Below are 15004 nucleotides of genomic sequence, written 5' to 3'. Positions count from 1 at the left end.
CACCGCGGTGACCGCGAATCTCCGGTTTTCCCGATCGGAGCGACTTGTGCAAATTCATTTACCGCCAATCAATTCCGATGCACTAATTCGCTGAAAATATACGTTAGTCATGTTAATTACAATGCGACAGGTTTCCTCAAAAATACGCGTCGGATAAACCTCGTCATAGATGCGCATAAAAACTTTTCGCCGCAGTCATTGCTTCCGATACATGCGCGCGGGTGTTTCTTTTTAGTCACTTGGTGATGCGCAGTCTGTACGAACGTAGCATGGAAATAATTAAAATTCTATCACTCCGACAATAAATCTTGTACGAAAGCGTTTATTTAAAACGTTTTCAAACATTTTCAACAAAAATAAAAAGCAGAAACTCCACGAAGACCATGCGCTCGCTTACTCGGCAAAATATACACTTTTTCCCCAAACGCATCCGGCACGAAAAGCAATCGGCCGACATTATAAGCGTGTTTATGTATAATACATAAAAAGTACACAAGCGGAGAAAGGCGCGCGAGGAAAAATAACAACACTTACCTCGAGAGGTTTCCTGCTTGTGACGCGTAAGTATACCAGCGGTGGTTGCGTGTAACAAGTGTCGACCTTCGAACTCGACTCTGTTTTCGGAGCATTAAACTCGGGCCATATCCCGAAGATTCGTCGTTGAATCTGTGTAGAAACAGGCGAGTGGACGTGCCTTTGATCCTTATTCAGGATGGCTTGCTGCATTGTCAGAATTGCGCAATGATCGTCCTTGGCGAGAGAAGGAACCGTTTTGCCGGACGAGCTGTACATAAATTTGTGAAACCGTTGTGTAGCAGGATCTATTTTTTTTTCTTCGTACGAAGATGTAGGTATATATAAATGTTGGCATTGTCATTGGTAATTGATTGCAGATGTTAACTACTGTCGGTGCCTCGACGTTACACCAGTACATCCCTATAGAAGTTGTTTACAGTTCACGTTTGGTTACAAAATATTTATTGCATCCCCTCCCCTCCTTAACCGGTCGCTCACCTCGTCGTCCCAACTCTCTTAATTGCTCCGCACAAATAGAGACGGCTCAACGATCGAGCACTTCTGCGGCGAATGTTAATATCCTGCTTATACTCTTGCACACTCGCGGGAGAAGGACTTTTCGACAAAGGAATCCGTACGCCCAAGGACGATCGAAACTTTTTCTCCGCGCGCCGACATCGGATCGCTCGGGATCTGTTGTGCATGCGTGCATCGCACCGGGTCGAAAAAAAATGAATCTCCATGAGTTTTTCTGCTGGTATGCAAATTTCGGGGAGGCCTGCAAAAAGTAGCAGTCGAGTTGAAGTAGAAAGTGAATTTCCAGAAAGATCACATATCGGAGAGCACAACCAGTTTCTGAGATGCGAGCTCGTATCGCGTACCTACGATATGCTTTTCTGTTCGACGGGTCGTCAACCTCGTATCCGCGGTGCCTCTGAGGGCCGTCGTAACCGAGAAGATACCTCTACCTTGTAAAATTATACGCCGGACAGCGATGCTCGAGTACCGGGCATATAACGTCATCGGGTCGTCCTCGACATTCAAATAATCCGGACTACACACGCGATTGATCGGAGGCACGAGACCGGGATTATTATTCGTTCGGAAATCTTCCAAATTTTTTTTCACGCGGACGCGCGCATCGCCCCTGGGTTTTTTCCTACTTTTATATCAAAATAAACTTCCGGTGTTGTTTTGATGCGTTAGACTTCCTTTTGCGTGTCGGCTTTTCAATTTCCTATATTTGTCGGATGATTGAGCCGATCGATCGCAAATCGTCGAAAAAAAAATCAGGCATGCAAATCGGAATATTATCACCGTCGCAGAAAGTGTTTGCATCGAGGCGCTATACATTTTTCTGGAAAGGCATTCCCTCGAACACTCGCGCAAATTGGCGATCGGACATAATGAACGAGTATATAAACGCGCCAATAAGTGGTTATAAAAGATAATTTATGAACTGTTTGTTTCGCGCGATGTATATACTTTTTTTCCTCGTTATCTTTAATTTTCGAGGTATTAAAAGAACTGTATACAACGCATAGCTGCGTGTGTAACAATGTGTGATTACGCGAAACGCGAAGCAACCATTTCATCGCGATTTCGTAATTGATTAGCAGAAGAAAACGTAGCTCGACGTTTGAGTATAAATTTACTTTATAAGTTATGCGATCATGAATTTCAAGAATCCCTCATTTATATACGTTTTCGGACTAAATCGGGCAAAAGTAATTCAAACCCTTACGAAACCCACGTGTTCCAGAAGAGACGATCATTTGGAGACATTATACGCCACGCGTATGGCCCTGAAGTTTTTCATGCATATTCGGCACGACCTGTAACGAAAATTCTATTGTCTCCGAAATCGATGTGTGAAAAACCAATTCGCCAATTGGACCCTCAACGGGGATAAACGTTGGAACACGTGCCTGATTCTCCAAATTATAGAATAGCCGAGAATGAGCATACTTCCAGAAGAAGCTAATGTGATCCGAGAGTTTACATATAGTGGTATATTTTAATCGTATGCCGCGGGCCGGAATGCCAATTTCGCCTGAATCGATAAATTCAATTTTTATAGTATAAATTACAACTTTCGTGACCCACCTATGTATCGATACCACCGTGGAATCACTCAAGCCATTCTCTCGCAGATCTTTTATCTAATAGGACGACTTTTTGTAAGCGTATGCAGACGCTTCGAGAAGTCCTTTATATTTATATCTCTGTATACTGACTGTCACATTATCTCGATGGTGATTGAGCGAGTTGAAAGGATTTGCAAAAAATCAACTGGCATATCGTAACCATTTGCATCTATTTTCATGGATAATCCACTCGCCATTGTGAACTTGTTTGTAGTACACTACTTTTGCAAATGGATCTGGTGAGAGATGTGGCAGAAAAGCACTTGTCTTGACGGGATGAATAGGAGTCGGCTATTGTAAGTACATTACATAGAGTCTATAATTGAAACCACTTCGGCGAACTGCTGGCTTCGAAACGTTCCTCGTGGGTACATTTCTTTACTAATCCTCTTGACCGCAAGGATGCAGTCCGCGGAAAACACTTGCTTTGCGGTTTCGCGCCTCACCTTGCGCAGCTCATCGAAAATCAATAAGCCAGATCGTAAAATCGTCGGCCGGGATTCGATCATTCTCAGAGCCGAACAGTTCTCGGTGATTTATTGAACCGGTCTTTCTGACGTAATGGCAATGTTTTGATGTATCAATTATGAGGTGGCGCTGAAAGGTGATAATTCGATGTTTTGGCCACGGTTTATCATCCGTGGATATATCTCGTCTCTTTTTTTTAAACTTTTGACATGACGTTAAGAGCTTGGTCATACGGATTTTTTTGTCGCGTTCAAGTTGAACGACGCTTTTTACGGCATGAACGTTGCTATACGCCTTGACATAAAGATGTAAAGCATATAACACAAATCAATGTGTACACCGTGCCAGGCCATCGATTGTTTCTGCGTAAAATATGTTGTCAATTCAATGGAGTTCCCCAACATCAAACAAAACATCAATTACCTGCGCTAAATCATCCTGTTTAATGTGCGCGCATAAACCATATGCCTCACAGTCATGGAATCCCGTCTCTAGCCGTACAAGGAACTTTACAATCTCCTCTTGGTCGTCCCGCACTGGTTGCAAAAAAGTGTAGCAAAAAAATCCCCGACGAGCCGCGGAAAACTCGCGATTCAAGCATCATCATCGGAAATTTCAACTTTCGAAATAGCATTTTCTTGATAGCGCTAATGATCATTACGAAGGCGAATCGCTTGCGTAACTCCTGGCACCCGTTATCAGGTAATAGGTAATAAGCACCGAACTGTGCCTCGGGAATTGATTGAAATTTTGCCGCGCGGTAAATGAAGAAAAAAAGTCACGTTAAGGCTTTAATTACAGCCACGCGATGCGGATCGTCTTGCCCGTTGCTTTTGTCGTTCCGAAAAACTGTAATCATATCTGTAATGGTTGGAAGGTGTATCGGTTCGCGCCGGGGCTTTCATTTCCTTTTTAATTTATAAGCTGCGATTTCATGAGCTGAAGTGTATTTTATTAAGATCGATAATTGTGTCTTTCGGATAAGTATTACATGATGTTTGCAAGGTTGCATATGGGTCGACGCACGCGTGACCTTTAATCATGGCGTTTGCTAAATAAATATTATACTTCGTACGTGGATCGCTGTAATTATTGATTAGCATTTAATTGAATAATTACTGTATGTGTTAATGAAAAATCTGAAAAATTTCGATAAGCTGAATAAAAAGATATACAATAATTCAATATGAGGAAACTCAAAAAGTGCAATCATCCAATTATTCTTGAAACAGTTGATCGTTGCATTTCAAAAGGTGACTTACCGCGGCTAGTCCAATTGAGCCTCCTTTTTTTACTTTCAAACTAACCCCACATTAAACACGGCATTTCGCATTTCACACTGACGTCGAGTGCAAACGAAATTGTATATCAGAAAATTTTTCCACGCTGAATCGATGCACTTCTTATTGGGTCAGTTGCGCTTGTTAATTCATGCGTTTGTTGAACTCGATCTAATTATTGGTTCGCCGTTCTTTGGAATAATTATATACTTTATGCCTATGCGATATGATTTTTTTTTTGCTGGCTAGTTTATTATAAATGAAATATTTTTGTGCCTTTATGCAAAGGTGTGCTGTCGAGCGTAATTATAAAGTTCCCAGGCTCCCGCGGAACAAGGTCACATCGTCGCTGGATTTATTGAACTATTACGTAACTTCGTGCTATTTTACGATATGTAACATTCATACGCTCGTTTATTAATAAACAATTGGCGCACAGTACTATTATTAACGAAGGACATCAAATTGTTGTTCAATTGTTTCAAACTAGTACTAATATTTCGCCTGAAAATATTTTTAAAAATGTCATGCATATTAAGAGGTTGCCTGATAATAGGTAAAAAAATAATTATTTCAAACTGTTTATCTTCGTGCGTAGGCACTGAAAAGTACGAAAAGCCGGTGCTATTAAAACTCATCGCTGATTAAACTTATAGTTATACCTCTCAAAAGTTCATCGTGTCAAGGTTCTCGAAGTTTCAGATCGACATCTCAGCGATGTTTGTTTCGATTAACTGCACACCTCGCCTTCCACAGCAAAAACGTATCCTATATGTACACCTATCTCAAGAACAAACACTATACCATCAACGACATTCTTTAATAATCTGCGTAATAGTATACCGATCGTCGCAAAAACACGAAAAAACCGATCGTCGAATCGATACCGATCGTCCTGGGGAAATTCCTACACACCTGCTGGAAAACAAAATTCAGCGCTATGCACAGGAGTCAAAACAGACGATTAAAGAATTTACATTGACGCAAGAAGAAAATCGCATTGTGATCTGGTGTAACCCGTTCCTCTTTTTTTTTTCTTTTCAACCGATTCACGTAAGATCGATAAACGATCGCGCCAACAAAGCGCGATGTGTGAATGAAAATAAGGATATATTTATTTATCGTCGCGCTCATAAAAATGATACCGGCGACTCACCTTTTTTAATCGATCGCACACGCTCGTAGCCGTTTCTAATTGTCAATGTTCGCGCATGCGGACGTACTCGTGGAAATCGGCGGATGACGTTTATCGAAGATGGAAACGATTTCGCGAATTTGCAAAAGCTGTCGAGTATTATACAGAAGATCATTGAGGACTCTGGTACCAAGGCGCATTTTTTTTTACACGTGTGTATTCATGAGTCGACTTATTAGTCGCGAGTATGATGACCATTACACAGTTATCGTCGACATTGGTTGTGCGTCTATCGTGCGAAATTGCGGCAACTTGTCAGCGTATGTGCAGCGTATATAATTGAGAGAAACATTTAAGCGCGAAAGAGTACAAACGTACTTTTAATAAAAGTTACGTACAGAGAAAGATACTCAACAAAAGTACAGAAACGAGAAACTTCGTTTCCGCGGGCGGACGACAACAGATCAGCAAGCTTCTCGCAGCAGTGACATAACCGCATCACCGATCAGCCGCGTTAATTGCTCGTTGTATCTAGCGTCGCAAAAAGCAAAAATCCGCCTAGTCTGATGTGTACTTCTCGCGCGATGACGTCAATCGTTGTACCTACAACGCGAAAGTTCCAGACATTTTTCTCTCGCGGACGCGATTGTATGCGACCCTGATGGGACGTTTAGCCCGGCGAGTCGTCCGAAGAGACATAGCAGTGCGCAGTATCGATTTCTCGCTCGATCGGGATAGTTCGTTCGCTCCTATATACGTTATGTACGCGAGTTTTCGGGCGATGAATTTTTTCGCGCCGACTTTTTACTTTTTTTCTACCTCGCTGCTCGCGGACCGATGGGGCGCATTTGTTTTTAAAATTCGCATCGAAGTTCACGTGACATAGAAGCCGCGTCGATTGCATAATGAATCTTACATAAAATGAATGATGATTAAATTTTATTTCGGCGCGGCGTTACACGGTTCGTTGTGCGGAAACGGTAAAATGTTTTTCTTTTTTCTTCGCTGCCCTGCGTTACGAAACATCGAGAACTGCATTGTTCTGCTACAGTTCGTATGTGCATACGAGTGAAGACGAAGAGTATGTAACGAAGATTCTAGCATTTTGTAAATAGAAGAAGTGGTCGATCGAGCACAGTATATAGTATAGAATAATGCAAAAGAATCGACGAACTACTAGCCTATCTCCCTTCTATCGTGTACGAAAGAAGCGGAGAAAAAAGGAGCAACGAAGCGTGGACTGCCAATTAATATTACGGGGCCCGGGAGCCACACGTCGTCGCTTACGCGCTCAATGACCCGCGTATACCCGCCGCAAAACTCGTAACCGCGCGCATAATTGAAAGTACCGCGCTACGTCGCGGCAACACAAGTGCGCCAGCTTTCCTCGGCAGTGTACGAACCGCGTATTGCAAAATTTCAGCTTTACGAGCTGACGATTTTCGTTGTACTCTGAGAAAATTATTCGATTATACGCCTATATGTGCAGTGCAGTCGGGGGCGTTTTTTATTCGAAATTTCGGTCACAGACACGATCTTCGCGATTATCACGATTCCAAGCATCAGCGAGACAAGTATATAACGAACGAACAAACAAACAAACTCGCGTAACGACCCATTGTGTCGATTAACGGCTGTACAGATTAGCAACTTCGAAAAAGATCAGCACCGGTATATAAGCTGGCATTCCCCATCAACGGTTGTGTTTTTGTTTTCCTCCGGTACATCCATACTCCCGCGCAGTGTGCGAGCGCATCGTATAGTAATATCGCGGCTACTGGTCGCCCACGGCGACGCAGACTAGTTAATATTCCCGCGACAACACGATTCGCACGGCTCCTCCCCATTGACGATTCGACGCCGAGTCAATTTTATTAGCCGTTTCTTCGCCGAATGACAATAGCTCGCTCGATAAGTGGACGACGTGTTGCATAATTTCGTTTATGCGCGCGCGAGGGGATTAAAGTCGGATCGGCGATTTCTATTGCTCACCTAGATTGCCGTGCGTTTTGAAGACGAAAGAATTGGACATTTTTGGATTGTCGTGAGATCGACGCTGTTTTTAGAAGCTTCCATTAACTTTTGAAAACAAAAAAAAACTATTATCCGTCATGCATACAGAAAAACGCGGAAAAGTACGACACGCTTTGACAGATCACAACGCGCGGTGTTACAGAAGGAAGCGAACACCGGCGGAGCCGGAAAGTCTCGGTCCTCGGCTTTCTTGGCTTCTTCTAGCACATACGACGTTACCCCGACATCTCCTTTTGCCGGCAATACTTCGTCCACTACTGGCTTACTACACACTCTCGGCGCCGATCCGTCTCAATCGAAAGCGAAAAGCTCATGGCATCGCAGTGTCTCGTGCGATTTCGTTCCGTTTCTCTCCAGTGCGTGCGCACCGAGTGTAGTTTCGTCAAGCCATACCGATCGACTCCCTTTTCTCCTCTAATCGTCGACGGATTCTAGCCCACTGCACTGCAGCGGAGCAGCAGCGAAGCCGCGTGTATTAGCCAACGAAAGGCTCGCCGAAATATTCTAATTGCATTTGCGTTTTGCACGACTGACTATGCTGCTGCGCGCGCGTATCTGTATCGAAGATTTGGCAAGCCTGCAGCGTTTGTATCGGGATCAAGGATATCGGCTTTTAGAGATGCAGGAGTAGTATATACCCGCGAAATTCCTCGTTTGGGACTTTCGAAACGGTCTTGAGGTGAATTTCGTGTCTACGTACAGTGTAAATATTAATAAATATAAAAATTCTGCTCACGAATATTATATGCAACGCTATTACAGGGAGAAATTAGCAAATTGGCAGGTGCAGGCTTGCGGATATCGTCTACGTTACAGCGACTTGCAGGAGACAAAGTACATCCCCCTGCAGACGAAGAACACGGTAATTCCCAACGACAATATAGGTATGCACGTCCTTCTCCGATTCCACATCCATCTGTTTACACTTCTAGCCACCTCCTCCGTTCATTCGCTCTTCACTCGACGACGCACGCCGCCGATGTTTACGTGCATAAATCTACCGTAATACACGAGTGCGTACGCATACTCATTACGAAATTATCGAATTTCTCGTCGGGACAAAGCTTCCGCGTCGAGGTGCGGGCCGAGCTCCGGTCGTCCTTGCCCTATACGACACTTATCGGTCTTCGCGGCGATTTGTCTCCTCTCACTTCCTTCAATACATATTCTCACTCGAGGTGCATCGGGTATTCTCATTATACGATATTACGGTGTGCAGCGAGCGACGATTGAAACGTTTTACATTTTAACTTATCAAAAATTAAGCGGCTCGTGGTGGAACGTTTACGATCGATTGAAAAAATCTTTACGATATGAAACATCCCGCATGGCTTCGATGGATGATAGTAAACAAACGTAAGATCACGAGAACTATTTCGGTCTCTGACTCGGTGTTATATATAGCGTCGCGCAAAAACGAGCGTCTCTCGCGTGGCGAAACTCTTGGTGCGTATACACTTATACAGAGTATAGACGCACAGAGGAGAGACGAGAATTCGCAGGACTATTTGTGGAATAATACCCTAGAGGATGTGATGCTTACACCTTTGAACGAGTGAATTTTGATATAGGTACGTGTTGTTAGATACTATGCATAATCTGCTATAATACGGAACAAGCCCGCGCACGAGCTGTGCTATTATTACGCAAAATTAATCGAATTTGTTTTGCTCTGCTAATTCTAGTCAGAAAATGATGGATAACGCTGCGAAGTGATTTTGTTTGTTATGTTACTATAATGCGCCTATATCCGCTACGGAAAAGCTGCCTCTGATGTATATTGTTGTTAAATAGCTGCGCAAATCTTATACTTGTTTTGCTCTGCTTGGCTGGAAACAGGATGAATACAAGCCTCTGCGCCAGACTTTGTTTTCATTCGTGTCTTCGTGAATTATAAATGCATGAAATAAAAGTTGCCGCCAAAGAAAAGAGTATATATCGAGCCTACTTTTGCATTCGAAAATTAAAAAAAAATGCGCCCATGATTTACACCGAATCCTCGAAATAACTTAAACCCAGCGAGACACTATACGGAGATGCAAAAAATCGAAACCACAAACATCCAGCTTTTTCTGCGCGAGACGGTCGAGGGAATAGTAGATATAGGTATACGAGACAATAAAAAACTCCAGCGCGTTCCACTTCTCGTTTTTTGTGCAGCTGGTTTGAAGATTCGCCGAAGGTCTCGCTCCTGTTTTCAATTTTTTCCCCCGCGTACTATCCTATGCGGATGATAATTGCGATTACGTTTACATCGCTTTCTCGGTATTGTTTTCACTGAAAAAAAAGATTAAAACTGTCGTGTACAATCCCCTTATACCGATAACTCGAACGTACCAACACTCAATTTTTCCTCAAACCCAAATTAGCCTCGCATCACGACAATGCGTCTATTACCGTGACGAAAAAAATACAAGTAATAATAACGACTGACCGTTTACCAATTGTTTTCGTCGCGCGTTTGCGAAACATCGGCTCGCTTTTCCATTAAGCAGCCAGTTACATAGCCGCACGTCTATAGACGAGTCTTTATATAGAAAATTACGCCGCGCCGCGTCTGATTGTAGGCTTGTGATCCTGAAATTCCCTGCTGGCACCTACATATTCCACGGCTTTGCTCTGTACGCTCGTTTAATTCTGCAACCGGATCTGAGCTATTCGATGCCGCCGCCGCCGCGCGTGGCTATACCTGCAGCGCAATCGACGCACCACTGCTCCGATATGTCGCAAACCCACCTGTAGCTATATGTTATATGTCCCATTCACGGGGACTGGGCAAACGAAGCGTGGGTGATTTCGAAGGGGAGAGGGATCGCGGTTTTTCTTTTTTTTTTTTTTTTTTCGAGAGAGAGATTGCCTTTTTTTATCGAAGATTTGTTTTCGAGAAGAAAAAACGGAGACGCTGCTTGTTGAAAATATGTGCGCAGCATTTGGTATATGCAAATGTCTTCGATATAGGCTGCATGTGATAAAGGATCAATTTTACTAGATTTTTAGATCGTACAGGAATTGCATGATTTCTTATTTATAATATGGGTGAAGATGAGGTATACGATGATAAAAACAAATTTTATAGCTCATGGCATTCATTACCAACTTTAAAATTCGAATTTCGCGCCTTTCAAGCGCCATTGATCGATCGATAAGAAGATGGCAGCACCTGACTGGTATGTTATTCTGGCAGTTTCTCGGCTAACCTTTCGAACGTCACTCGATCGTTGACAGCAGACAGTTCTTGTCTCTAACCCAAGCACCTAACTCTCACTGTTTGTTGTTTAAATACATTTTATCAAGAATCTGCGCAATGCCACCAGCAAACGAAGACGATCCTTACACCGCTGTAGCCAAAGGACCACTCAAAATAAAAGGATTAGAGCCGTCTAGTAAAAAGTGAGTATTTTTCCGTTTAAACATTAGAAGCTAACCTACTCAATCATTGTGCGCCTTACATTTAGATAATTGTTTACAGTCGTAAATTGAATTTAATTGTTACAACGACTATAATGATTAAATTTACGAATATTGATTGTTGATTCAAAAAAGAAGACGGGAATATATCACGTTCCGTGCTCATCAAAATAACATTTGACATGGAGTTTGGAGTTCTGATATGCATAGAAGCAACACTTTGAAATTAACAGCGTCCTATCGACATTAGGTCTTTATGGTTTTATATCTTTGATTTCCAGGAAAAAGAAGAAGAACAAGGAAATCAAAAAGCTCGTGGAAGTAGCAAAGGTCGTTGAAGAAGAGGCGCCAGCTTCTACAGAGATCAAGAGGACAAAGGCAGAATTAGCATTCCAAAAGATGAAGGAGAAAACAGTAAGATTTTATAATTATTGTAAATTCACCATCTGTTTTGAAATTGTAACACAAAGATAATTTCGCATCATTTGTTTTGCAGCAAAATGAACGTATAAAACAGAAAGCATCGAAGACACATAAACAACGGGTGGAGGAATTCAATCGACATCTAGATAGTTTGACAGAACACTTCGATATTCCCAAAGTCAGTTGGACCAAATGAGCTACTTCTTTGTTCATGGACTGTCTTTCTAAAGGGACTATTATTCTATGGCAAATATTAATTATTTTAATATCTAAAATATTGACTGCTAAGGATAAGGGAGAAAATCATTGTTATCATCTAAATATAATAAAATTGATTTATTTCTTCAGATCATTATAATGTAATGTAGATAAGATGTAAACATATTTAAAAAAATACAAATCTGTACATTAAGACACTATCATAAGTCAAGTTTGATCATTTAACACACATACTGTGTTTTTTCGCGTAAATATACAATAAATTGTTTTTTAACGTTTGTTCATCGCTTCATTGCTACAATACTTAATTAGGTAGTAACACCTGACTTATTTTCATCAAGTATTTACACTGTTGATAGTAATTCTATTCTAACAGTATTTTCTAAAACCTTCTAAATTTTCGTTAAAAAGTAACAAATTCAAGCGATAATCTTTTGTAATAAATTACAAAACTATGTGCTACTAATCATCTTAAGTTTAAATCTGATCTCACATTTCCTTAATTGGGCGGAATGTAGATTGGACGGAAAATACTTGTCAAAAATTTAGCGTGTACCGCAATAATCATAACAAATATTTTAGTTTACTGCTCGATTATTCGTGCAAGCAATAGCAAAATATGACGATTTTTTATCGTTATGGACGGCATGCATCAATTCTGTTAGAGAATCGGTGATTATAGCACATGGAATGAGTAAAAGCAAATAGCGCTAACGGCCGTGACTAAATGACTGCCGATAGTACTAGCTCCTGATCCATAATTGCCATAGTGAAAGACTTGAATGTAACTCTCACTTTTTACCCAAGGATTGCTACCGTCGTCAAAGTGCATTGGACACTGATCTCGTTCTCTCTCGTATTCCTAGAAAGAAAACGATTTTGCATATATTTTTCATCATATTTCCAATAATTTTCGTATGCTTATTTCGAAACTTACCACTAAGTCTAGGGCAACTGCAGCACCCTCAGTATAATTCCAACTAGTGACATCTTGTTTGACATCACAGAAGGCACCAATAGCCTGTGACATAAGTACTCTATTCAAATCTGCTCTTTGATATACCCAACAATGGTACTTGCTGTAGGGGTCAAGTTCATCAAACGTAATCAAGTACGACTTTAAATTCTCCTTGTAGTAGCCAATGCACTTCATTTTATAATCGGGCCAACTGTAAATATCAACTGGACGACCCAAATGATCGACGGACAGGCAGTAAGTTTCGTCAATAGCGATTTCTTTCTGATCAATATCACATACTGAAAAATCAGAAATATTCTGTTTGCAGTAAATATTTGGTCGAGGCGTATCGGTTACACCTCCGATAATTCTTGTCTCAAACAGAACGTCTCCTTTCTGTTGGAACATGAATTTTCCAGCTACTGGGCACCTAACAGGTACAGGTTCTTTTGCTAAGAATAGATCATACTTCCATTCAACTTTGTTTTGGAACTGAACCCATGAACACACAGTGTGGAAATTGTCTTTGATGACAGCCAAACCACGTCTATACCTAATTATATTGTGATGCTGAGGTATAAAGTCAAAGCAAACATAATCCTTTTGACTTTAAAAAAAAAATATTTTAATATTTGCACAAAATTGTTCAAGAAAAATACGTTACTGAATCTTACCATCCATCAACAGTCAATCTTGCCATCATGTATCTCGAATCTCTCTGCTCGCGACAGGTATAAATAGTTTTTCTGTATCTTCCTACATCTGGGTACCAAGTTTCAATGATGTGAGTTTCATTGATAAACACATCAGCATCTATGTTAGCCGTATTAATCCAATTTCCTGTCATGTTTTGTGGCAGCCGACACCCCGGCTCTACTACTTCGGCTTTTACTGGCGTAACGCGTAAACGTTCCGGACTTTTTTCTACGGTTTTTAGAGTATTACACTCAGCTGTGATGGACACACCAATGTACAAGTCGTCGTCTCGATTTTTCAAAAAGCAACGATACTTTTCGTCTTTTCGAGATTCCTTTGTGTTTGCCACGGCAAAGAAGTGGTTTTTGTCAACAAACCAGTCGCCCAAACAACTGTATTCCACCACTAAACGTCAAATAATATAGTTTAATTGATTTTTGTAGAAATAGAAAAATGTAGAACAAAGTATATGTAAATATCTGCTTACCTCCATCGAATGTTCCTTTCATACCAGTACACTGCTTGTAGGTAATATTAAACTTTTGATTTGTTATGAAGAACTGAGTTCCTGCTGTCTGACATGAACGAATTTGAGCATCTGGATGATTACACTCTCCAGTGAACCTGAATCGATTCTATTAAGACAGAAAAATTATAATTTGAGTTTTGCTAAAAATAAAGTTTGTGTGAATACTTAAAGATGTATAAAATATTTACCTGGTAAGCAAATTGCCAAACTCCTTCAAGGGAAGATCTGCAATTAACAGGCACATAGTTTTCAGAGAATAAAGTGATCAGTTGCTGGTCTGCACGTAGACCTTGGCAAACATTTTCAACTGTAGGTTCCATTCCAGATGGAAGATTCACGCAACTCACTACAAAGCACAAGATAGGGATTCAGTAAAAATTGTAGACACTTCTGATTATTAATATCAATACACAAATACTCACTCTCAAGTTTCTCTAAAATATTCACTGTACGAACCAGAAGTTTGACACAGTGGTAGCAAATATCTCTTTTAAAAACAAATGTATAATTCACATGATATTCCTCTTTCATGTCCACACAATATCCTCTCTTGGACATTGAGTCAGAATTAATCTCAGTCAGCGTATTTTGACCATTTTCCCAGGAGAACCAAGCACCTCGAATAACAAGTGGGATTTGGCATGCGTTTTGGTCCTGCACACTCAAGGCAACTGGAATACAAATAATAATTATTATATACTTTCTAGGACATGTGTAAATTAAATTAACAATTATCAACAATTGCTAGATTGCATAATATAGCACAATTAATTCATAACATCAAGAAAATCAATGAAAAGTTAAACCAAAACTCGATTCACCATCATATAGAATCAAAAGTGTTTGAATTATTTATTTGTGCCACCCAAGAAAACAATCCCCCTCAAGAGGTTATAAACCTGTTATGACTAACCAAACGACAGGACGAATCCTGCGAACAGCAAAACCTGCGCCGTTCTCCACCCCATTTTTCTACTCCTTGTCACGGACAGTAGCTCAAGCCCACTACTGTCCCGTTGTCCTGAGCAAAATAGGCAAAAAACGCCGAATCCTGACGATCCTGATCCTCCCACGAATTAACAAAAACAATAACGTTCGCCACTGACCCTCAACAACTCCAGACAACGCCCATGCTTTTCAAGCGTCAAACTCAAGCTACATCAAAACTTGTCCAGTTTTGTTAGTTTGCCG

The 15004-nt window shown here is 41.1% G+C and overlaps 2 protein-coding genes across 3 annotated transcripts; one reads left to right on the top strand and one right to left on the bottom strand.

Annotated features, from left to right (window-relative positions):
- Positions 1 to 6258: 6258 nt before the first annotated feature.
- Positions 6259 to 11836, top strand: LOC100115311 (protein FAM32A-like). 2 transcript variants are annotated; one of them, XM_032601402.1, is made up of 5 exons: positions 6259 to 8259; positions 8343 to 8464; positions 10657 to 10970; positions 11270 to 11402; positions 11485 to 11836. In XM_032601402.1, the coding sequence occupies exons 3-5, from the start codon at positions 10885 to 10887 to the stop codon at positions 11605 to 11607; spliced, it is 342 nt and encodes a 113-aa protein (XP_032457293.1). In that variant the 5' UTR covers positions 6259 to 8259; positions 8343 to 8464; positions 10657 to 10884; the 3' UTR covers positions 11608 to 11836. The 2 variants fall into 2 exon arrangements, with proteins under 2 accessions (XP_032457293.1, XP_001600071.1); XM_001600021.6 differs by lacking the exons at positions 6259 to 8259; positions 8343 to 8464 and adding an exon at positions 8770 to 9151.
- On the bottom strand, positions 11733 to 14965 carry LOC100115344. The gene is made up of 7 exons (XM_001600045.5): positions 14727 to 14965; positions 14236 to 14484; positions 14002 to 14159; positions 13772 to 13919; positions 13263 to 13689; positions 12568 to 13195; positions 11733 to 12492 (listed from the first exon to the last, which is right to left on the bottom strand). The coding sequence occupies exons 1-7, from the start codon at positions 14779 to 14781 to the stop codon at positions 12307 to 12309; spliced, it is 1851 nt and encodes a 616-aa protein (XP_001600095.2). The 5' UTR covers positions 14782 to 14965; the 3' UTR covers positions 11733 to 12306.
- Positions 14966 to 15004: the final 39 nt, after the last annotated feature.

The sequence above is a fragment of the Nasonia vitripennis genome, chromosome 1, assembly GCF_009193385.2.
Source record: "Nasonia vitripennis strain AsymCx chromosome 1, Nvit_psr_1.1, whole genome shotgun sequence".
NCBI lineage: Eukaryota > Metazoa > Arthropoda > Insecta > Hymenoptera > Pteromalidae > Nasonia > Nasonia vitripennis.
This window is presented reverse-complemented; position numbering and strand designations above follow the sequence as displayed.

Excerpts from the sequence above, each read along its gene's own strand:
- LOC100115311 (XM_032601402.1), top strand. The coding sequence starts at position 10,885 with ATGCCACCAGCAAACGAAGACGATCCTTACACCGCTGTAGCCAAAGGA. Across the intron at positions 10,971-11,269 it reads TTAGAGCCGTCTAGTAAAAA|GAAAAAGAAGAAGAACAAGG; the intron begins GTGAGTATTTTT and ends TTTGATTTCCAG. Across the intron at positions 11,403-11,484 it reads AAAAGATGAAGGAGAAAACA|CAAAATGAACGTATAAAACA; the intron begins GTAAGATTTTAT and ends TTTGTTTTGCAG.
- LOC100115344 (XM_001600045.5), bottom strand. The coding sequence starts at position 14,781 with ATGGGGTGGAGAACGGCGCAGGTTTTGCTGTTCGCAGGATTCGTCCTG. Across the intron at positions 13,920-14,001 it reads TTTGGCAATTTGCTTACCAG|AATCGATTCAGGTTCACTGG; the intron begins GTAAATATTTTA and ends CTGTCTTAATAG. Across the intron at positions 12,493-12,567 it reads CAGTTGCCCTAGACTTAGTG|GAATACGAGAGAGAACGAGA; the intron begins GTAAGTTTCGAA and ends TTTTCTTTCTAG.